A 22,879-nucleotide genomic window follows, 5' to 3' on the forward strand; every position below is an offset into this window, starting at 1 on the left:
AACAGACATCCCCACATCCGGCCAGATGCACACACCACTGCTTTGCCCAAGAAATGCAACGTTTTGTGTGGGAAAGGACTTATCATAAATGGCATTTCCTGACCAGAGAAGGCAGGAAGAAGGCCACGGGACAAGATGGCCAAAGGACCGGGTGAAATCATTTGGCACAGACATTTTCAGTATATGGCACTTATAATGGCATTATGCCATAAAATGCAAATGTGCATGCAGTAAAAAAGAAAAACTTAGAAAAATATCTGATGCCACCAGTCGCCTTGGACACTTCATAAAAGTTGTAGACATTTTTTAAAAAAGAAAAGAACTGGGAATATGAAGTACCCCTACAGCACTTTAGTGTGTGCTACACGAAAGCAACAAAGGGGGCATTGCCCCCCTGCACTGGTAAGCCTATGGGCTGACCAGTGCCCCAAAAGGCTTTACTTAACCTCTGAAAGTCAGGCCAGAGCAAAAAGGTGAGAGTTCCATTGATGTCAATGGAAAGCTGCAAAAGTAAAATCTTTCCTAACAGTGCCATTGGTTCACCTGCTTGCAAATGTAATCAGTTATTGTGTGTGCTCTGATAGCGTTGAAGGCTAGCAAGTTCACTCAGATGGAAATGTGGGAAGGGCTGAGCAGCTCATTGAGTAAAGGTGACATTTTCCAAGGTTTTCCCATTTCTGCCTTTTTCTGGATAATCATGTCTCATCCATGTCATCCATGTTTCCATTACAGAATATGTTGCTGCTTTCTCCAAACTCTGTGTCCTAACCCATCCATCCACATCATTTTGCGCAATAGGTCATCCGTGACTCCTTTAATTCAATACATGTTAATACCAGTGTATATCCTTAATCTATGGGATGGCATCCTTCTAGCAGATTCCAAAGAACTGTGAAAGAATATTGAGACTTCAGTGGGCAAAGGGATTTGTCCAGGATCACATAGTATGTCAAATGGTGAAGCCGGATCAATGCACACAGAGCTTACATACTTGCAGTACCTCCTTTGCATATGAGTTTGATTTTAATGTATCATTGCTTTGTTTCAATCTTTCATCAACTCCAAACGTGGATTTCAGAGGCTTACACATGGCGGCGAGGCTCAGCAACAAAAATACAAAAACAAACACAGACAGAGGAAATACCTCGTGATTGTTTGCTCTGTCTCTCTTACTTTTTTATAAAGCGAGATGCCGCCACTGAGTCGGGTCAGGCCACTGGCTCAGATTGTTTGACTGGCATGCACTAGTAAACATGTCATTTGCATGCCAAGCTGACCATTTCCCAGGAGAACAGTGCAGACTCTAATACGCAGTACAAAGCGTGAGAGGGATCCAAAGCACACTCTTGACCTCTTGACTGTCGGTTCCTGTTTGTGTGTGTGGACAGGTTCTGCTGGTCGGAGCAGGTCCAAGGAGACTGGAGCATGCAGCCAAGGTTCACCTTCAAAAGCACTGCACACCTCACTTATTTATCCTACATCTCTCCATGCGCAATGCGGTTCATATATAGATATTGGCTACATTCACTTGCACACGCGCGTGCGCACACACTTACTTCCTCTCTCCCTGCTCTCTCTCTCTCTCTCTCTCTCTCTCTCTCTCCCTTTCTCTGTTGGCACAATTGCTAAGTCCACACAACTTCCTCAGTGCCTGCAAAACTGGTCAAATATTTGATGAACTAAAACAATTTTAAGTGCATCGGAACTGTAATACCTATCTAAAAACATTGCTACAACACTTTATTAAACCCTTCTAATGGGCATTCTCTCTCTCTCGCTCTCCAGTTAATCCAGTGTTTCAACAAGAAGAAGAACCGAAAAGGAAAGAAGACGGAGCGAATGGCGTGGGCCCGACTGCCAACAACACATGTCAGTTACTGTAAACACTGTAGATTGATTTGCTTCTATTGTGGTGCCGGCGGCGGTCATGCGGCCGGACTCACTGGTATTGGGAGTGGGCTTATAGGTAGGTGCAGGGCAGGGCCGTGTGAGGCTGTGGGGCACAGCCTACGTGCCTAAGCATTGTGGATGCCGGTAACATCCTGGATGGTGGGTGCCTGGGCTGGGCCGTGGTCACACGGCGTGGGGCCTGCAGGTCAGGGCTGCAGGACCATGATCACACAATGTAGGCCTGCAGGCCCACAATGAGAGACGGAGACAACAGGAGTTCCATAGTTGGAGTCTGCAGCCGTTCTGCTGCACGTGCCCGCAGAGGCTCCTTTTATTAGCTTGGTCAATGACACAGTCATGGTCCATTCTAAAAGGCCAATGCACGTGGGAGGAACACATCCCCTTAAAAGGGTAATACACGTGGAGGGTCACACATCACAGCTTCTACCAGTAACCTTAGAAGAAGATACAGTGCGTGCCCTTTACAACAATGACCTGTGCATGCATGCCCATTCGTCTACTCCTGATCCCATGCTGCAACATTGAGCAGTTACACTCTTGGGGCGATTTGAATGAAAAGCTAGGAACAGAGTCTCCGCCTCTTTAATGTTTTCTATTTATTTTTTTAATTGAAAATATAACTCATTTCTACAGCGGCCCTCATGCGACATCAGACTCAAAACCCCACGAGTGCTCTGAGATTCAGAGAATTAACAGAACCATACATCTAGGGAAAAAAAAATAAGGAGAAGGAGGAAAACACCAGCAGCATGAGAAGGCATGGGCCAATGAAGGGAACACATGCTAGCAATGTGAACACTAACATTCAGCGGCTCCACAACCTATCATAGACAATTCGCCCATCTGCACCATATGGAAGCAACTCAGTTTGGGGGGCAGGGGGTTTAGCTGTTGGGAATATTGTTGATGAGGCTGTTGATACGGAGCATGGTGAGATCAACCCGGAGGGAGGGTGGATGGAGGGGGCCTCAGAAAGGACAATGTGCAAAAATTGAAGGACTCCTCCGAACCCGAACTAGAAATGTGAATATTGTTCTTTTCTCGTAACCGTGCATCCACCAGTATTTTGATTTCAATCGACTGTTTGCCTGTCTAACAAATGCTAATAAAAAGAAGTTTAAAAAAAAAAGAAAATATAGCTTATTTCAGATGGTCTGCATAGCAGCCAAGGCCATAATTTCTTTAGAGTTGTTTCTGAGTCCTGCAAAATACCTATATTGTAACTAATGCCTAGAAACTTTCGTTGGCCAGCCTTGAAAGGATGCAACATTGATTATTCACTTTTGCTCTTCATACTCACTCTCCTGCAGTATGCATAGCAATAGGAACACTTACAATGCTGCAATTATTAGATGTGCCAGTCCATGTATCAGAGGTGTGCCATTGGATTACCATACTCGTTTAGCACTACTCACATTCCGTTTCTGGCATGTCATCTTACAGTAGACCCTGATGCTCTGACAGCGGAACAGCAGGCGAGCACCATTTTCCAGGCCGATCAAGGAAAGAAGACTATTGACGTATACTGGCTTTTTGATGATGGAGGTAAGGTCAGAATGCATTGCTGCATGGACATCTAAAGGCCACCATATGCTGCTCTCATGAGCAATTCTTTTGTTCCATGTACGTTTACAGATCTCCCATTTTCAGAAAAATGCACCAAAAGCATAATTTATCACCATGACAGTCCAGGAAATAATTCTTTATGCTATGTTATGTTAGTGTGCATTTGTATAGCGCCTTATATACCATTGGAATGATCTCAAAGCGCTATGGGTTGAACACCCTTGGGTACCGTAGTCCAGGTCAGTGGAGAGATTAGGGTAGGAAATAACACTTGGGTGTACTCAGTATGTTAGCAGCCAGTGTGGAATATGTGGTGTGTAGCTCAATTCCAATGTTAGGCATGGTGCAGTGGATGTGTGAGATCAGAAGAATGTGTCCAGCAAGTCCGTTGACCTTGTGCCCTAGCACCTAGAAGTGTCTTCTTTGTGCTAGAATGAATTACCAATAAGTATCTCAGACCAAATATTCAGACAGACCAGAGGAAGATGGTAAAATACATCTTTAATCTCAATGAAAGAAAGCAGAGGGAATTTCATAGCTATCAAAATAGATGCTCGAATATTTACACTTTATCTTGCTTGTACAGAGTTTATATACTTCCACATATGTCAGTTATGACGTCATCCTATGTGGCATTTTATAAAACTTATCGACGGGAGCGATTGGATTAGGGGAACATGTCTACTTATAGAATTAATATAAGGGTTAATATCTCATTGGCTGCCCCTTGTCTGTAGGGCACGCCCTGAGCTACTTTTACTTACGTCACCTACTGATTATAGCAGAGAATATGGCAGCAGACTAATAACTGCAACATTGTATATAAAAGAGTGTTGCAGGCTTTCTGATGGGTTGGCAACCCTATCCAACCTTGGACTTTCGGCTTGTTTAGCAGCACGTGAGTGAAAACAAAACCTAGGTGTTCGAGCTGCGTCAACTTGTTCTCTGTTTTCCCAATTAGTCCATCATATGTCATCGACCCAATTCTGAGCCAAAGTCTACCGTTTGTAGTTGACCTTGTAGTCTTGTCACTGTTCTGGGATATTCGAGGGAGTGCGAGCACAACACTATCTTAACCCGAAGCTCTACTGAATAGCCTTTGTTTTAGTTTGGGGTTGTTTGTTCGTCTGATAATTTTTCGCAGCGTACTGTTTGAAATAAATCTGCATCTGAACAATTACCAGATGGAGAAACAACCCAATCCCTCTTCACATTCAACCCAAATGCACCCGCCCCCACCTTCCTCCTCCTACAAACCTGCTGGCTCACCTCCCGGTCCCCTGCAACGCTGCAGCGTCGGATCCGTCCCTGTAACGTGGGTCAGATTTGACACCGCAGGATCCCTTTTTCTTCCCCCCTTTTTTTTTTGGGTCCCCCACCTCCCTTGTTGAGGAAGCAGGGGACACCCCCGCAACCCCTGCTCCACATGTTCGGTATGTTTTATAATCGATCGAACGGTACTGGCCAGATTTGGTCAAATGTACTATTTGATCGATTATAAACGATCAAATAGGCTAATACCTTTGTTTTGAGTTCTTCATCACGTGTTAGGAGACCACGATTTTGTCAATTTCAGCCTCTCAATTACTGCTATTTGATTTTATTAAACAGGATGCCATTACCCTTTTTGGCCTTTAGAGAGTTGCTCGCTCCACCTCACATAGGCTGTTGCCTTCGTAGTTGTCCAACACTTGGCCTCTGCAAATGCCCCCGTCTCTTCTAATCTTAGCAGAAATATGTCTTATTCACATGGTCTGTTCATTCGACTCTGTTGGTGCCTTGCACCCATCTGTCGAAATAGCCTCATTGATCCCAGGCCAAGGTACTCCCTTATTCTGCACATGAAAACAGCTTCTTCATTAGTTCTTCAGTTTGCAATCCTAGGCTCGTATTTTGAGGTAGCTGGGTTGATTCTTTAACACGGGCCGTTGTCCATTTTCTTCCAATGGCCGTCCTAAACTTTATGCATATAGCTCATTTTAGCAAGTGTCTATATGATTTTTCTACCTTGCGTTACAGCGTATTTAAAGTTATTGGTCAGCAAGTTACTTCATCTTCTTATTTTCACGATGACTCCATCTTTAGGTACATGTTTCTGCTTCAGTTACATCATCAGTCTTAAGTATTTCCATATCGTTTCAGCTTAGGTTTATATATCTTCTTTATGGCAACATTCTGTTGTCGTCAGACTTTTACTTAGAGTTCATCCATATTTCCCATAGCCCCATTCTGGCACTTTGGAAGTGGACATCCTTCCTGGTAACATCCTTCTATTGTCTCAACGTGAGGGTATCTTCTGAATGGCTGCCTAAGTGCATATCCTCTTCCATATAAATCACGCGGTATAGACATGTCGCATAAACTTGTGCATGGGTTCCCAATTGTAGCTCTTTTTCTGCTATTTGAATAGGACGGTGGTGAGGGGGTGGGGACTAGAGAAGAGGCATCAACCTTCTCCTCGATAACCTTGTGTCTGCATTCCGGTAGTGGTGGCACTTGTGTATGAGATTATGGATGCAGCTAAGCCGATTATTTTTGTGGGGTATAGCTGTGTTCTAAAGACTGTTCCAGTGTTCATGTCGGTGTGTAGTTATGTGTGCAGCTAGGCCTGGAATTTATCGAGGGGTAGTGCTGCATTCTTTTGTTTGTTGGTGTAGAGGAGAGAGTGAGCATATTGGTATGTGTGAGTGTCTGGGTGTATTGGTGGGAAATCCCTGTTCCTGATTAACTTCCAGTGCCAGCTGCTCTGGCCATATCTATTCTAGAGGTTCTGTGGATTGTTTTGCCGAGAGAGATTATCTGTCTATTGTGGAGTTTGTCATGATAACCAGGTTTATGGATTTCTTTCCCTGCTTGTCACTGTCATCAGTGATTGAGTGGTCCTATTCTTAGTCTTTATCGGGTTAAGCAAATTGCAAGTCTATGGTCATCCCTGTGTCTCGTCGATTCTGTCATTGTTTATTGGATGATATCTTCTTGTTGCATCCAGTTCTGTTCTATCAGACTTACGAGTACTAAATAGTTTCGAAAACTGTTGTTCCATGGACCCAAGGTCCAGTATCAGTGCTTATGGTCATCCCTCTATCTCTTTAAGGCTATGTTGCATGTGCAGCCTTTTTTTCTCATAGACAGTGACAGAGACAGGTTTTGGATCTGGAGTAGTGGGGATCAGGAGGATGGAACCCCATTATAAATGATTCAAGGTTGGTAACATCTGGTGATTTCTTTCAATGGAGGTGTAATAATATTTCCTGTGAATTTTTATGAGAGACTGAGCTTAGTGAGGGAACTTGACCTACCATAGGGGGATCAGTGGGTTCCGCAAGAACATTTTGAGCATTTAACAGCACAACTTTTGAGAAGAAAACTGGGTAAAATGCCATACAGGTTACAAGGGACTCTGTAGGGTAACATGTGAAATAAAACCAACAGGTGGATGCCAGGCCACCAACAGTACCCAGGAGCACTGCACAACATTTTCATAAAGCATGTTCCCAAATATGTGCCAATATTGTCACTGTAAATCATATTCATCATGGTACCCATTGGCACTGTAAATCACATGATGCCTCCGTCCACAATATATGCCACCTTGGCCCTGTAAAATACTTTCTCATGTTGCCTCTGCCCAAATATATGCCAGTATTGCCACTGCAAAAAAATATTATAATACCTACAATATCTTTTTTAGTTTTCTTAAATATACAACAATATCAACATTTCATGTTTAATTAAATTCTTTACAATCACAATCACAATGTTTAATTCAAATTCGTAAGATCATTAACTAATAAACTATACTTCAACAATGAAAGGTAATTCCTACAACTATCCCACTATAAATATTACATTTAACAATCCCCCCTCTCTTTCTCCTCGACCCCCCATGCCACTTAAATAAATTACTTAAAATTCAGGGCTAATACATAACCAGGAATTCCCCCAAATCTTCCTAAATAAGATTTGCTTTCGCTCTTGATCATAAATCACTCTTTCCATTTCTGCTCATTTCAACATTTAATCTTTCAAAACCTCTATTTCTGGTGACAACAGTATCTTTTTCTTTGCTATTGATGCCCCCCTAAACAACAATTTCCGTTGTAAGGTACTCAAATCCTCCAAGAGTTCCTCTTCTAGAATCAGGGTTTTAAAATCATAATTTAGATCTTGACCCAACACATTTCTAAAAATTCCACATATCTCCCTCACTCACTCGCACACACTCACACAGCATGTATTCTAATGTTCCACTCCTATGGACACAACCCCAACACTCATTCGTATCCAACAGTCCTCTCTTGTGTAATTGTTCAGGTGTCCAATATACTCTATTCATTATTTTTATCTGACGCAACCTTTCGCCTTGACTGATTGAGCACAGACAGATATTCCTACACATTGTCAAGGAGTTCCCCCCTTCTCACCTGAGTTCGATCTTTGCTGGATTTCTTGATCGATGCCTTCTTGCGGATGGATCGAATCTTGAATAAGGCTGCACGAGTCTCTTCCGACTCCTGCGTGCGTTCAAAGTTCCGGGATGCAAAGATCAAGGAATCCGGGAAATTTACTAGCACATGAGTCCAGGAAGCAAGGAAGGAAGGAAAGGGACTAGGAATGGGGTTGGTTTGAAAGTAGCAAGGAAAACAATACAGCGAGCTACGGAGCACATGTCAGTTCGCTACTTCGCAATAGCATTGAGACGCACAGAGCCACGGGAGGCGTGGTCTATTAATAGAACATGCTACGTCCAAGGTGTAGAGCGAGGAAGGTGTTTCACAGTGGACGGCCATGTTGGGAGTACAAGGGAGTGTAAGCCCCGTTGAGACAAGGACCAGGAAGTCCAAAAGGGGCGTGTTCTGTAGTTCATGACAGCATGCCTCCTCCGAAGACCCGTTCCTCCGGGTTTGCCCGGGTGTATAAGGTGAAATCTTCTGAGCCGTCTAGGGGCCTTGAGAATAGAAAGTGGTTCCCAGGTTCTTTCACTAGGAGGATATCCTTTCCATTCAACCAGGTATTGAAGCTGACCCCGTTCATACCTGGAGTCACATATTCGGGATACTTCATATTCCAATTGGTTGTCGACCAGCAGAGGAGAAGGTCGGCAGGATTTCTGGGACGATTGGGTGTAGGGTTTTAATAAGGATGTGTGAAATACTGGGTGAATTTTCTTCCAGGAGTCTGGTAGTCTGATCCGGTATGAAACTGGATTGATCATTTCCTTGATGGGAAATGGGTCATAGTACCGAGGGTCCAACTTGTTTGGCTGTAGATGTCGGGGTAGTAATTTCGAGGACAACCAGACTTGATCACCAATTGCATAAGAAGGACCTGGTCTTCTTTTGGAATCCGCATACCTCTTAGTCTGTGTTCTGGCCCTCTCTAAGTTTTCTTTGGCCTCCTGGTGTACATTGATGAGGGTTTCTATCCAGGAGTCGACAGTAGGTACTGGTGTAGGATGAGGGAGAACAGAGGGTAGAACCGATGGATGGAAACCTTGGCTATAATAAAAGGGACTGGTCTTAAGTGCTGAATGATCGGAATTGTTGTAGGTGAATTCAGCCACGGGTATCAGGAGCGACCAGTCATCTTGAACCTTGGTGGCGAAACATCGAAGATACTGCTCCAGGGTGTGATTAGCACGTTCTGTGGTCCCGTTGGTTTGGGGATGATAACCAGATGAGAGGGCACGTTGGATTCCCAAAATGCGACAGAGATGTTTCCAGAATTGAGAGACGTATTGAGGTCCTCGATCAGATATGATCTTGGAAGGAAGTCCATGTAAACGGAATATGTGCTCCAGGAAGATTCCAGCAAGCTCGGACGAGGATGGTAGCTTACACAGGGGTGTAAAATGAGCCATATGAGTGAACAAGTCTATGGTAACCATGATGGTCGTGAATCCTCGAGAAGGTGGTAATTCCACAAGGAAGTCTGTAGCAATGAATTCCCATGGCCTTGTTGGCAGTGTAGGTTGCAGTAGAAGACCCGCCGATCTCTTGTTATCATGTTTATTTTGACTGCAGATTGTACAAGCTTTGATGTACTGCTGTACGTTGGTCTTCATTCCAGGCCACCAAAACTGTCTTTGTATGAGACAGAGGGTGTTTGTTATGCCACGATGTCCGGAGTGAAGGGTATCATGACAGAGGTTTATTATTCTTTGTTGTCATTTCTGTGTAGGAATGACCAGTGCATTGTCCTTGAATAAATATCCTTCCTTAACTCTTAGGTTCCATGGATTCTTCCTTCAAATATCTTTCCAGAGGTCAGAGGATTGGGTTTGCACTCGAATTTCTTCCAGGAGGTTGACAACTTGAGCTACAAAGATCGTGTGGGGAAACATCTTAGGATAGGCCCTGTCTTCAGTAGTTACATAGTCAGGACGTTGAGATAAGGCGTCAGCAATCAGGTTTTGTGATCCGGGAACATGAGTGATTTGGAATTTGGTACTGGGCAAAGAAGTAGGCCCAACGCGCCTGAAGACTGTTCCTGCACTCCAACGACTGTAGAATTTGAAGATTCCGATGGTCCGTGCGGACCTGAACTGGATATCTAGCACCCAGAAGTAGATGTCGCCATTTGGTGAAGGCTTGGCGGATGGCTAACAGTTCCTTTTCCAGGTTGGAGTAATGTGTCTCACTGGGAGTCAGGGTTCGTGAGAGGTAAGCAATGGGGTATTCCAGTTTATCCTCAAGTTCCTGCTTCAAGACCGCTCCTATGGCGTAGTTAGAGGCATCCGTTTCCACTAGGAATGGCCGATTTATGTCAGGTTGGGCCAAGATGGGGGCTTGCGTGAACTCTGTCTTTAAACGTTGGAATGCCTTATCTTGCGGTGTAGACCAGATAAAGGGGGTGTCTTTCTTCAAGAGGGCAACGATCGGCTGAACGATCTCGGAAAAGGTAGAAATGAACTTCCGGTAGAAGTTGGCAAGCCCCAGGAAGGATTGAACTTGTTTCACGGACGTGGGAGCGGGCCATGCCAGTATGGCCTTTACCTTTGAAGGGTCCATACCAATTCCTTCTGGGCTAAGGATGAATCCTAGGTAGTGAACAGAAGTAACGTGAAACAAGCATTTTTCGGGTTTGGCTAAAGGTTTGTGTTCACGGAGTCGTTGTAATACTGCCTTTACATGTTCTTCATGCTTTAGAGGATCCTTGGAAAAGATCAATATGTCATCCAGATAGACAATGACGAAGAGGAACAACATGTCAGAAAACACCCTATCCATAAAACGTTGAAAAACTGCAGGGGCATTAGCTAGTCCAAAGGGCATGACTAAATATTCATAGTGACCAAAGGGTGTTCTAAAGGCTGTTTTCTATTCGTCTCCTTCCCGGACACAGATCAAATGATAGACACCCCGGAGATCCAACTTTGTGAATATTACGGCGCCTCTCACAGCTTCCAGGATATCCGAGATCAGGGGCAGTGGGTACCGATCTTTGAGGGTGCATTGATTTAAGCCACGATAGTTGAGGCAAGGTCTGAGTTCCTTGGTGTCCTTCTTGGGAACAAAGAACAACGAAGCACCCGCTGGAGATTTTGAGGGTCTTATGGTGCCGTTTTCAAAGTTGGTATCAAGGTATTCTCGGAGGGCCTTTTTCTCTGGTTCGGAAAGGATGAACATTCTGCCGAAGGGAATCACTGCTGAGGGATCTGTATCTATGGCACAGTCTTCAGGTCTGTGAGGGGGTAAGGCCTGGACTATGGCAGTTGAAAATACATCGGCATATCCCTGATAGGCCTCTGGGACTTGCATGATATTGGAAACCATGAGTGGTGTTTGATGGTCTCTTAGTGGTTCTTTAGGGGGTGTCGAAGAGGGATCCAGGAATAGACAGTGGGACATGCAAAACTCTGAGCCTAGGAATAGTGATCCTGCTGTCCAATTGATATACGGATTGTGCTTCTGTAACCAGGGCATACCCAATACCATGGGGTAATGAGCTGACTTAATGATGTCGAATGTAATCCGCTCTTGGTGATGGTTTATTGAAAGCTGGATCTCTTTTGTCTGCAGGCTTATGGGTCCTGAAGTGAGGGGTCTTCCGTCGATTGCTTCCACCGGCTGCATGGTGCTTTGTGTCTCGTATGGAATATGATGACTAACAACCCAGTCTTGATCAATGAAAATTCCCATAGCTCCGCAGTCTACCAAGGCCAGAATGGGATAGGTCTTATTCTTGGAGGGCGACAGGAAGGCCTCTAGTATCACCAAATTGTTTTTTCCAGGAGAGTTCAAGGATGGAATTGATGTGGAGCAAACATCTCTCTCCCGAAGCTCTGCTCCATCTAGGATTGGGAGCTGGCGTTTCCCGAACGCCGAGGAGGGGCTAGAGGACACTCCCTAACCAAGTGTTTGTCTGAGACACAATACATACACAACCCCGTATGAATCCTTCTCATCCTTTCTTGCGGGGATATAGGTCCACGGAAGGCTCCTATCTGCATGGGTTGTGGTTCAGAGACTGAGCCTGGGTTTGTGTCCATCTTGGTGGTACTCTCAAAGGACAGCTTCGGAAGATTACCTCTGGATTTCTTCTTCTCTGCCTTCATTTTCTGGATACGGAAATCTATTTGCATGGCAAGGTCCATTAGTGCCTGGAAAGAGTTTGGGCGAGCCACTCTGGCCAACTCATTCTTAATCTCCTCATTCAGTCCTCTCCTGAAAAGGGTAAAACTCGCCTCGGGGGACCAATCAACTTCCTTGACTAATTGCTTGAATCGGGTAACATAGGTGAGCATATCCTGGGATCCTTGCTGAAAGTCTAACAGGCGTTCCTGGGCACTATAGACCTGCTCTGTACGGTCAAACATGGTCTTAAGAGCTTGTATGAAGCCATCATAGTCATCTAGGAGAGCGTCGCCGGAATTAACAAAGGGCGTAGCCCAGGTTAAGGCGTTTCCTGAAAGGTGGGAAATTATGAACCCCACCTTAGCCCTGGGAGTTGAAAAGTGGTAGGGCTTAAAGTAAAGTGGACCAAACATGAATCCAGGAATCCGCGAAGGGTTTTTGCCGACCCATCGTATTTGTCCACTATGCCGCCCAGCAACACACTTTCTTTTGTGGCAGAATCACGGGATAGAACTAATTGTTTGAGAGCAGCGTTTTCCGCCTTTAGATTGTGCACCTCGGTTGATAGCTCTTGCATGCCACGCATCAGGTCCTGGAATGCCGCTTCCATGTCCATATCGAGTTCGGTCGGGTGGCATCTCAAACTGTCAAGGAGTTCCCAACTTCTCACCTGAGTTCGATCTTTTCTGGATTTCTTGATCGATGCCTTCTTGCGGACGGATCAAGTCTTGAATAAGGCTGCACGAGTCTCTTCCAACTCCAGCGTGCGTTCAAAGTTCCGGGATGCAAAGATCCAGGAATCCGGGAAATTTACAGAGTGCGCTACTAGGACACGAGTCCAGGAATCAAGAAAGGAAGGAAAGGGACTAGGAATGGGGTTGGTTGGAAAGTAGCAAGGAAAACAATACCGCAAGCTACGCAGCACATGTCAGGTCGCTACTTCGCAATAGCATTGAGATGCGCAGAGCCGCGGGAGGCGTGGTCTATTAGTAGAACACGCTACGTCCAAGGTGTAGAGCGAGGAACATGTTTCACAGTGGACGGCCATGTTGGGAGTACAAGGGAGTGTAAGCCCCGTTGAGACAAGGACCAGGAAGTCCAAAAGGGGCGTGTTCTGTAGTTCATGACACACATAGTCAACTATTGCTCTGTCGTAATGTCACACTGCAGTCTCCTACTCCAATCCTCCATCAATCACTCATTGCACTTAGATCTAAACACAATTAGTTTATAATATCGACTCGCCAATCCTCCTTCATTCAGCCTGTTACTAGTTGATATGGCTACAAAATCTGTACCCTTCTCAGATTCTACTTCACCAAATGCATTTTTTAATCTCTTGTAATCAGTTGGAGTGAAATTCTGAATTTCCCATCTGTCCTTCACTTCATTTACGGTCACCCATGTTTCATCGTGTCTTAGATCCCCAATCAGTTTAACTCTACCCAAAAACCAATCCGGCCAAAAAATAGATTTTCCTTTTTCTTTAATTTTTGGGTTGTACCATATGGATGCATCCAGATTCTTAAATGCATTCTCCCCCAGTAAATTCAACAACTCCTTCCATGAATTCCTCAGAAATACAGTTGTTGGATTCACTTTACTTCCTGGTCTTGATGTAGTATTCAAAATTGCCCTTGGCGTCAATGGTCCTAAAACAGAAGCTTTCCAACTTTCCAAATCCTGTTTTAAGCCCATGCTTAATTCCTTCATATTTTCATGAACCATTCCTTCTATCCTTGGGGTCATCCAGACTCCCAAATATCTTAATCTATCCGTGCACCATCCAAATCCAAGTGAAGTAACCCATTGTTTATCACAGTTCACTGTCAAGGGTAACATCTCTGATTTTGCCCAGTTGATTTTGTATCCTGAACATTTGTTAAAATCTGAAATGATCTTCATCAAAGCTGGTAAAGAGCCTCCCAAATCTTGAATTCCTAGTAATAAGTCATCAGCATAAAGCCATAACTTCTGTTCTACTTCTCCATAACACACTCCTTTTATATCCTTTTCTTGTCTAATTGCATTTGCTAGAGGCTCGATCCCAATTACAAATAAGAGGGGTGACAAGGGATACCCCTGCCTAGTGCCCCAGCATAGCTGGAACTTTCCAGATCTCAAACCATTTGTTGCTATATCTGAAGTTGGTCCGAAATACAGTAACTTAATCCAGGATACAAAGCCCTCGCCCAAGCCCATTCTATCCAACACAGCATATAAATATGTCCACTTCACCCGATCAAACGCCTTTTCAGCATCTAAAGATAGTATTGCTATGTCATCACAATTATCTGCTGCTTGTGATATTGTTTGTAGGAGACTTCACAAGTTACAAGTTGCATGTCTTCCCTTTATAAAAACCAGATTAGTTTTCATGCATTAACCTTGGCAGTAAAACCTCCAACCTTCCAGCCAAGGTCTTTGATAATATTTTGCTGTCTGTATTCAGTAGGCTGATTGGGCGATAATTCGATGGTAATGTATGGTCCCTTTCTTTTTTTAAATTAATGTAATCGTAGAATGTCGAGTTCTTTAGCGATGACATCAACATGTCTTTCATTAGTTTGAGAACAGAGTTTGGAAATAGATTTCGTTAATTCTTCAATCATTAGATCTTCCTCCGACAACCTAGGCAGCTCTAAATCTGACACAAAATTGTGTATGTCCCCGGTCACAGAATGTTCATTGCTGTATAGGTGTTCATAATATTTCTGGAAAAACCTCATTGATCTCTGCGGGATTAAATGCAACTGACACTTGCGGTTTTGCTATTGATGGTATAGCTCTGCCAGCCTCTAGTTTTCTTAGACGGTAAGCTAGCCATCAATCACTCTTTTTTTCATAGTATGTGCATTTGATCCGATATAAACTCTGTTCTGCTCTTTCTGACATTTTCTTGTTAAGCTCCATCTTTAGGTTCCATAGATCCTTAATCTTCTCAGGCTTCAGATCCCCTGCCACTTCCTCTGTTAATGTTTTGATCTGTTTATCCAGATCAAATGTGTCTATTTCCAGTCTCTTTTTCCTATTGCTCGACAAGCTTATCAGCAGTCCTCTCATCGTACATTTGAATGACTCCCAAACTTTTTTTGCATCCAGTTCTCCATTATGGCTCTCCTCTACAAAATGATCAGCTTCTGAAATAATCTTCTCAATCAACTCCTCCTCATTTAGTATTGAAGTGTTCATCTTCCACGTATATGTCCTTTTAATTTCAAAGTGTAGTCTCAAACGCATTTCTACCGATGCATGATCAGATAAAAGCATATTTCCGAACATCCCTGTCCTGTAGTTCTCAGCAACTTTACCCGCCATCAGCAGCATGTCCAATCTTGAATACGTGTCATGAGCATTGGAATAAAAACTGCAATCCCTTGATGAGGGGTGTTCTAATCTCCATGCATCAATCAGGTTGTTTTCCTCCATCAAAGAATGGAGCGATTTGAAATGGTTATTCTGATTTTTCCTTACCATACAATTGCTTTTATCTAGTAATGGGTCAAGAACTTAATTGAAATCCCAGACTAGTAAAATATTGGGCGTATTCATGTCTTGCAGTGTTTGTGCAATACGTCTATTAAATGAGCCATGATCCACTGTGGGTGCATAAATGTTACACAGCGCCATTATTTCTCCTTGAATATTCACTAGCAGAGCAATCATTCTACCCTCTTTATCTGAGTATTCTTTTAGAATTTGAATAGGGGCATTTTTACGTATCAATATTGCAACCCCTCTTGATCTTGCACTAAATGAAGAACCAGGCCTAGAAGGCCTAGAAGGCAGCAGTAGGGGGTGCACCAGGATGTGTAGGAGGATTGTAATGGGAGTAGCCATTGCACTTGCCCTCTGGCTTTGACACTGATCACATGCAACCTGTTTGATCATGTATCTAGTCTAGCACTCACACACAAAGTCACACAAAATCCGGAGCTTGTCCATTATTTGTCTTTAAGTAGTGGTAGATTCATTCTTTACATCCCCATATCCCTGTACCAACCACTATAGGATATGAATCTTAAGAGATGTTTTACATATTATATATCCTTGTGCCTCCCCATAGACTCTGTTCTCATGCTTAAAAGACAAGGACAAAATAACAGATGAAATGCCAGATATATTTTGACACAAATGCTCACAAACACCGCAGCTTGTGAACATCTATTTACGTTTTTGTTCTCGCAAATGCAGCTTTAACTATGAGCACCGATGTGATTAATATAGATGACTAATCCGTATTTGATTTGGTGCAATCTAATTAATTCGCTCCGATTCCTGCAATATGCATCTCTGCCCCACAGAGACAGCAATGGAAGGGTCAAGGTCTCTGTGGGGATATTGACCATCTTGCAGAACATTAAACTACAAGATGTCCGGTGGGAGGGACCACCCAGAGCAAGAGTATGGTTTGGAGAGGCGTACCACGTGAAAGCAGCGCAACACGATATATATCATGAGTGAGTGACTCATATGTACACTGGAATGTTCCCTTGCCGAAAGTGGATGTAGGCTGAAAACTTTGAACTTTCTGATTCCTGGGAAGGTTTCCAGGTCATTCATAGCTAGTTCATACTGGAATATTTGATCTGGGTGGCCCCTTGGAAACGCTTAACAAAGAATGTATTCTTATTACTGCGCATTGCGTAACCCTTCATTTAAAGGTTTTCAGAGGCACCCTTCTGTATCGCTTTGCATTTGTCATTCCTATCTTTCTGTGAATCAGGTCCTCTGTTCTCTTATGTGCAACTACATTTTCAGGTGCCAAATAATGATCTTTCGTAAAACGTTCACAATCTTATATTCCCCCTTCCTCAATCGCACCACATCCTCCCAATTTGTTAGTTTTGTGGGCCCATAGCCTATTCCTGCGTCTCTCCCCTACCCACACTTTAACCTGTTTTCCTTTCTTCTTTCTACTCATATTACAATCTGGTTAACTGGATAGGGCTACACTACACCATTTTCTAAGACATGATACCAGCACTGTCAGACCAGGACAGTGATGATTGGTGCCGTATAGACTCTTATAACATAACATAACAAAACTATCAGTGCATATTCTAGTTAAAAGCACAAAACAGTGCAGTCCAGTCTTTATCGCCAGATTGCATTCTTTTGGGGGCCTTCTCCGTTGCTAAAGGCACAGTTCTGCAGCTGGAAACGCCTACAAATGGTCCCTCGTCTGGCAATGAATCCTCCTTATTCTCACCTGACCAGTCTGTTGGCTTCAGCCCTCCAACTGTCAAACTGTTGGTACGTCATACAGAACACTGACATGTTGTCAGTCACTTCAGAGTTCTATTTCTCTCCCCTTCCAACATATTCTCTGCACCGCCTGCCATTCCCCTCACACTGCTTACGACAGTAAACTACCGATTAGAGCTAACCATTAATTAAGCAATAACCCCTGAGCAGGGGGGCATTACCACTTCAGGTAATGCCGCGGGGCCCTAGTTAATGCCCTGGGGTATTACCTGAAGTGGTAATGCTCCTCCCACCCGCAAGGGGCTTATTGCTATTAGTACCCCGGGCCATGAAACCGGGGTACTAAAAGCATTTTTTTCTATTCCTAAATGCTCTGGCGTTTCAGAACAGAAACATTTAATGTAAAAAGATGGCCGCCGGGGAAGGGAAAACAAAGTCTGTTTTCCCTTTCCATGGCGGCCGTTGAATAAAAAATAGAAAAAGGTCAACAAAGAAAATGGCCACCATGGAAACGGGAGAGTACTACACATAGACCCTTCAATCTTTCCATGGCGCCCATTAAAAAAGAGTAAACAAGAAAATGGCCGCCATGGAAAGGAAGAAGGAGGAAGGGACTACGTGTTGTCCCTACTACCTTTCCATGATGGCCTGTCGCAGATCGGGAGCAGTTGCGCTGGGGACATAAGTGTTCCAGCATGTCCGCTCCCAAAATGGACTGAAAAGAAGGTAAGTGGGGTTGGGGGTGGTGAGGGAATTCTGTGGATGGGGGACGAGGAATGGCAGAGGGGAGGACCACCCTTACCTCGTTCCCCGGTGGGGGAAGATGATGGCCTCCAGCCGTGAGGAGGCTCGGAGCAGGGGGATTACAGCTGAGAGGCTGCCACCCACCCTCCCCACGGGTACTAATTACTATTACTCACTTACTGGGTTTCGCTCTGTGACGGGAACCATTCACACTGCCACTTCACATGTTCTTTAGCTCTGTAGAATTTTGAACATATCTGCACCCCTCGCTCAGTAACGCTACCAAGGTATCTGGGTTACAAAGGCAGTGGTACTTTTCATTTGAACGACAGGAGGAGTACAACAATTGAATAGTCAATTTGCTTTTATAAACACATAGCTCCTTGCCTCTAATGAAGGTATTTGCGTCACCTGGAAGGCTTTGTAGCCTTAAAAGCTAATGTGTTATTCGAATTTGTCATTCAAATAAAAGTTAAAGCTACTAAGAAGATACAGGAAAGTCATACAAGAGCATGCCTCTGACACTAATGTATGGCAGGCTCCTGGCACTCACGGTTGCTTAGATTGCATTTCATAGTGATTGGACCATAACAATCCTATTTTTTTTAAATGTAAACATTTATATCCTTGTTTGGGGGATAGAAAAGCAAATGGAATGGAAGCCTTTAATGTCACTGCAGCCCATTTTTAAACAGCAATGGCTACGTTTTGACTTTTGTGTAGGCATAGGATAGGCTTACCAGTCATTGTCACCAGGCCATAAGATGGCAACAGTTCGGCAATACCTGACAAACGCTAATGCTTATATTAACAGGAACTCAAGAAACAGATGAAGGACACACGTATTACAGCACTAAGAAACGTAGCACTGTACATCCCAAAAATCGGTCTATCAGCACAGATTGCTTTCCCCCATGGATTGGGATTTGATGTAGCCTTATTGTGCATGCGTCCCTAATATGCAAGCCAATCGAATATGCTGTATCCACCTCTCGCACGTAAAAGATTCAGTCAAAAGTATGACCTCTGGGTTACATAGAATTCTTCAATAGATACATTAACCCACTGTAGGTAGATACTATTTTCAATAAGGGCAGTCAAACTACTTATCACAGAATGCAAAGAGCTGATGGATGGGAGTCCAGAACGGGTGCAAGGTTGGCCACCTTGCAGCTTTAAAGATCACTTGCCAAGTAGCTTCTCTATAAGGTTAGGTGGTTTAGCGCAGTGGCAAGGAAACAGTGATGTTCTTAAGTTGCTTCTTCCATCCTTGACTGGTCTTTGGGAATATATAATTTATAAACTGCAACAGAATTCTCACCAGAAGAGAAAGGGAGGCATCAATAGGCACATTGCAAATTGCACAGAATCATTTGAACTATTGTGTCTGCCAGTGATGACACACAGCACCAAAAGCCAGCTTTGACTCTGCTGAAGAGGAAGTGTAAACAATGCAGCAATTACTGAAATGTGTAACACAACTGTCTGAACCTTTTGCGCAGTCCTGGCCCTAATCGTGAAACTGAAAGGAACTAAACACGTCAATAATTAAATATGTTTTAGCAACCAGAGCAATGTTTTTGTGACAATGAGAAGCAATGAGTGGCAAACTTGAATGGATGGGCGGGATTTGGAAGGAGACGGGAGTTGAGGTGGGAGATGGAGGAGGAAGAATGGGCCTGCCACAGAACAAAAAGGTTGTAGTAGAGTTGGGAAGATGAATGCACGGACACTCCTATAGGATACTAAAAGGACTCTAAATGAGCAGAGACGGGTTTCCCTTGAAATGTGATGCACTGGGTCACCCCATGTGAAATTGTAATTCAGGTTGCAAGGGTGCAGACACACAGCAGTGTTTTCTAGCACTCAAGAAATAAAGTTTTAGCTATGTTTAAAAACAACATAACAACTTCATTGAACCAGTCACAGTGCCAAATTGCTATGAATCAAGATATTAGTAGCAATGTATAATCAAAACAAACAGAAAAACAGCTTTTCATATGTCTATGGCATTAGACACCACCCTAAACCACTCGTGACTTTTTTTTCCAACAATGCTTTACATGTTGAGAGAGGGCACATAACTATTAGGAGGTCAATTAAACTGCAAGTCCCAGAATGCAAAGTGCTTTTGGTTAGAGATCCATGATTGGCTCTGGAGTGGCCACTTTGGATCTTTGATCGTCTCTTGCCAAGTATTTGCTCTATACAAAATTAGGTTGTTTGGGGTTGTGGAAAAGTAAGGTATAGATATTTATTTAGATTGTTTTAACATTGAGGAGTAGAAACAGTGAAATCTATGTGTTTGTCGACTGAATTAAGCAGTAAACCATAAATAGTGCATCCATCAATCACACCAAATTACCCAGGAACTGCCGGCAGTAATCAGTGTGGATGAACATTTTTCTTTTTTTAAGTATAATTTTTATTGGCATTTTTAGGTTATTACAACAAACATATCATTTCAATTCGATTCCATTCCCAGAAAGAACGTTCAGTCAATAACCCTTCCCCTCCCACTCCCCATCGCTAGTGAACAGGTATCGATTTCAAACTTGTCTTGCAGGGTCGCATTGTGCATTTTTAAGTTCGGACTGTCGAATAGTCTGGTGCACACATAGGGCCTCATCACGACTTCGGCGGTAACCCTTAAATCCGGCGGTAGCGCTATTACCGCTGGATTTAAGGGTCCGCCAAAGCAGGACTTCGGCTGATTTCTCCCCAACTCTGAGCTGGGGGGAAATCTGCGGAAAATTCGTGCTATTACCGCCGGCGGGAAATCCGCTGGCGGTATTAGCGCGAAATTTCCCCATTGAGCCCAATGGGGAATGGGGCATTCCCGACTGGGCTCAATGGGGAATGGGGATTGACATTACCGCTGAACTCGTGATCTGGCGCTATTAGCGCCGGGGAGTTTGGCGGTAGGGCTAATACCGCCCGCGCTAAATAGCGTTACCGTTACCGCCCAAGTCGTGATGAGGCCCATAGTCTAGAGCTCAACTTAGTGGCGCCCCATGAGGGGGCGCGTGCCTCGTACAATAGGTACCTATAAAGTCCCCAAACTCCTCCTGGCCTGGAACCTGGACAGGTCAACGGATCAAGGGCTCACCCCTCAGGTTGGCCGTTCGTATTTTTCAAAAAAGGTGAGCCAGAGTTCCTCAATGTTAGATCTGGATTCATCCAGGACATAGGTTAGGAACTCCATGTCATATATCGCACAAACCTTTGCAACCCATTCCTTCTCCTCGGGCATGTGCGGGTTCCTCCATATCTGGGCCAAGCAGCTCCTGGCCGCCACAAGCATGACCTGTAGCATGTGGCCCTGGGTGTCCTCCTGGTCATCTCCCATCTCAATGCCAAAGAGAAGCAACCAGGGGCACAGGGGTCTAGTGACTCCATCCACCCCCTTGATCCAGGACAAGACCTCTCCCCAATATGACTGCACCCTTGGGCAAGACCACCACATGTGCATGTAGTCCCCTTTTTCCTTTCGACATTTCCAACAGTGAGGGTCATAACCCGGGCTCATTCTGGCTATCAACTGTGGAGGGTAGTGCCATCTGTGTAAAACCTTTAGAGGTTGGTGTCTGTACTGGGGGGAGGTCGTTGAGCGGTGGGCCCGGATGCACATTTTAGTCCACCTTTTGTCATCTATTGCCATGCCCAGGTCTTTTTCCCATTGTGTCCGTGCTGGCGGGGGATCCCTTGGTATCGAGAGCAAGAGGAGCTTGTACAAACGGGATATGACCCCCTTGGAACCTCGAGTGAAGATGATAATTTTCTCAAAGTCCGTGAGGTCCCTCCTGAGGGTGTCCCTCCATGAGGGTTCGGAGAGAACTCCCTTCAGTTGAAGGTAGCAGAAAGGTGATAGCTTGCCCAGCCCCAGGGCTTCCTCAAGACCAGAAGGGGCATGAAGGACCCATCCACCCACAAGTGGCAGGCCCTAACGAGGCCCGCCTTGTACCACCTCTGATAGGCGGCATGCTCTGCTACTTTGGCCAGGAATGGTGGCGCCCAAATACAACTCAACAGAGAGGGCCAGGTTGTGAGCCATCTGTAGTAGCTCCCTTCCTTCCAGACGGACCATAGAACCCCCATTACCGGGTGGTACAGAACCCGCCTGGGGATATGTGCTCTCGGGACCCATAACCACTCGTCGAGCGTGACCGGGGCGAGTAGCCTATTATCCAGTGCCACCCATTGCTTTTCTGACCCAGGGTTGAAGTGGTCAACCAGAATCCTCAACTGGGAAGCCCTGTAGTATGTGTCAAAATCTGGGAATCCCACCCCTCCATCTTCCTTGGGCCTCGTTAGGACATCGTAGGAGATCCTATGTTTCTTTCCGACCCAGAAGAACCTGAGCAGGGTGCGTTTCATTGAATGTAGGAACGTGGAAGGCACTGGAGTGGGGAGCATCTGGAAGAGGAACAGAAATTTGGGAAGTACCACCATTTTGATCAGGTTGAGTCGTGCCATCCATGAGAACCCTGAGACCGCCCACCTCTCTATATCTCTCTTGACCTCTGTCCACAAAGGGGTGAAGGTGCTCGGGAAGAGGTCCGTTGGGTTAGGTGTGATTTGGATTCCCAGGTGTCGGAACCCCTCTGTCTGCAATTGGAAGGGGAGACCCTCCACATACTCCTTCTCGGTTTCCAGCAGTCGACCCCCTATGAAAGCCACCGATTTGCCTAGGTTAACCTTGTACCCCGAAAGGTCCCCATAGCGCTCCAATGCCCGCAACACATGAGGGATCGTCTGTGATGGTTTAGTGACATAGAGGAGAGCGTCATCGGCGAACAAGCTGATCTTACAGTGGGAGCTGCCCATCTGAACTCCAGTGATAGCCTCATTGTTGCGCACCGAGATCGGCCAGG

General features: G+C 44.7%; 1 protein-coding gene and 1 long non-coding RNA gene across 2 annotated transcripts in view; one reads left to right on the plus strand and one right to left on the minus strand.

Annotated features, from left to right (window-relative positions):
- The window catches only part of SLC12A3 (solute carrier family 12 member 3), a 480,556-nt gene that overhangs the window by 372,482 nt on the left and 85,195 nt on the right, over positions 1-22,879 (plus strand). The window contains exons 20-21 of the mRNA XM_069640343.1: positions 1,786-1,869; positions 3,355-3,456. Of these exons, the coding sequence (XP_069496444.1) occupies positions 1,786-1,869; positions 3,355-3,456 (186 nt within the window). The remainder of the gene's footprint in view (positions 1-1,785; positions 1,870-3,354; positions 3,457-22,879) is intronic.
- LOC138528580 (uncharacterized) overlaps positions 1-22,879 on the minus strand; it is a 98,282-nt gene that overhangs the window by 51,668 nt on the left and 23,735 nt on the right. The gene's annotated exons all lie outside the window — the stretch shown is intronic.

Source organism: Ambystoma mexicanum, chromosome 1q (genome assembly GCF_040938575.1).
Source record: "Ambystoma mexicanum isolate Mex_15411 chromosome 1q, UKY_AmexF1_1, whole genome shotgun sequence".
NCBI classification, from domain to species: domain Eukaryota; kingdom Metazoa; phylum Chordata; class Amphibia; order Caudata; family Ambystomatidae; genus Ambystoma; species Ambystoma mexicanum.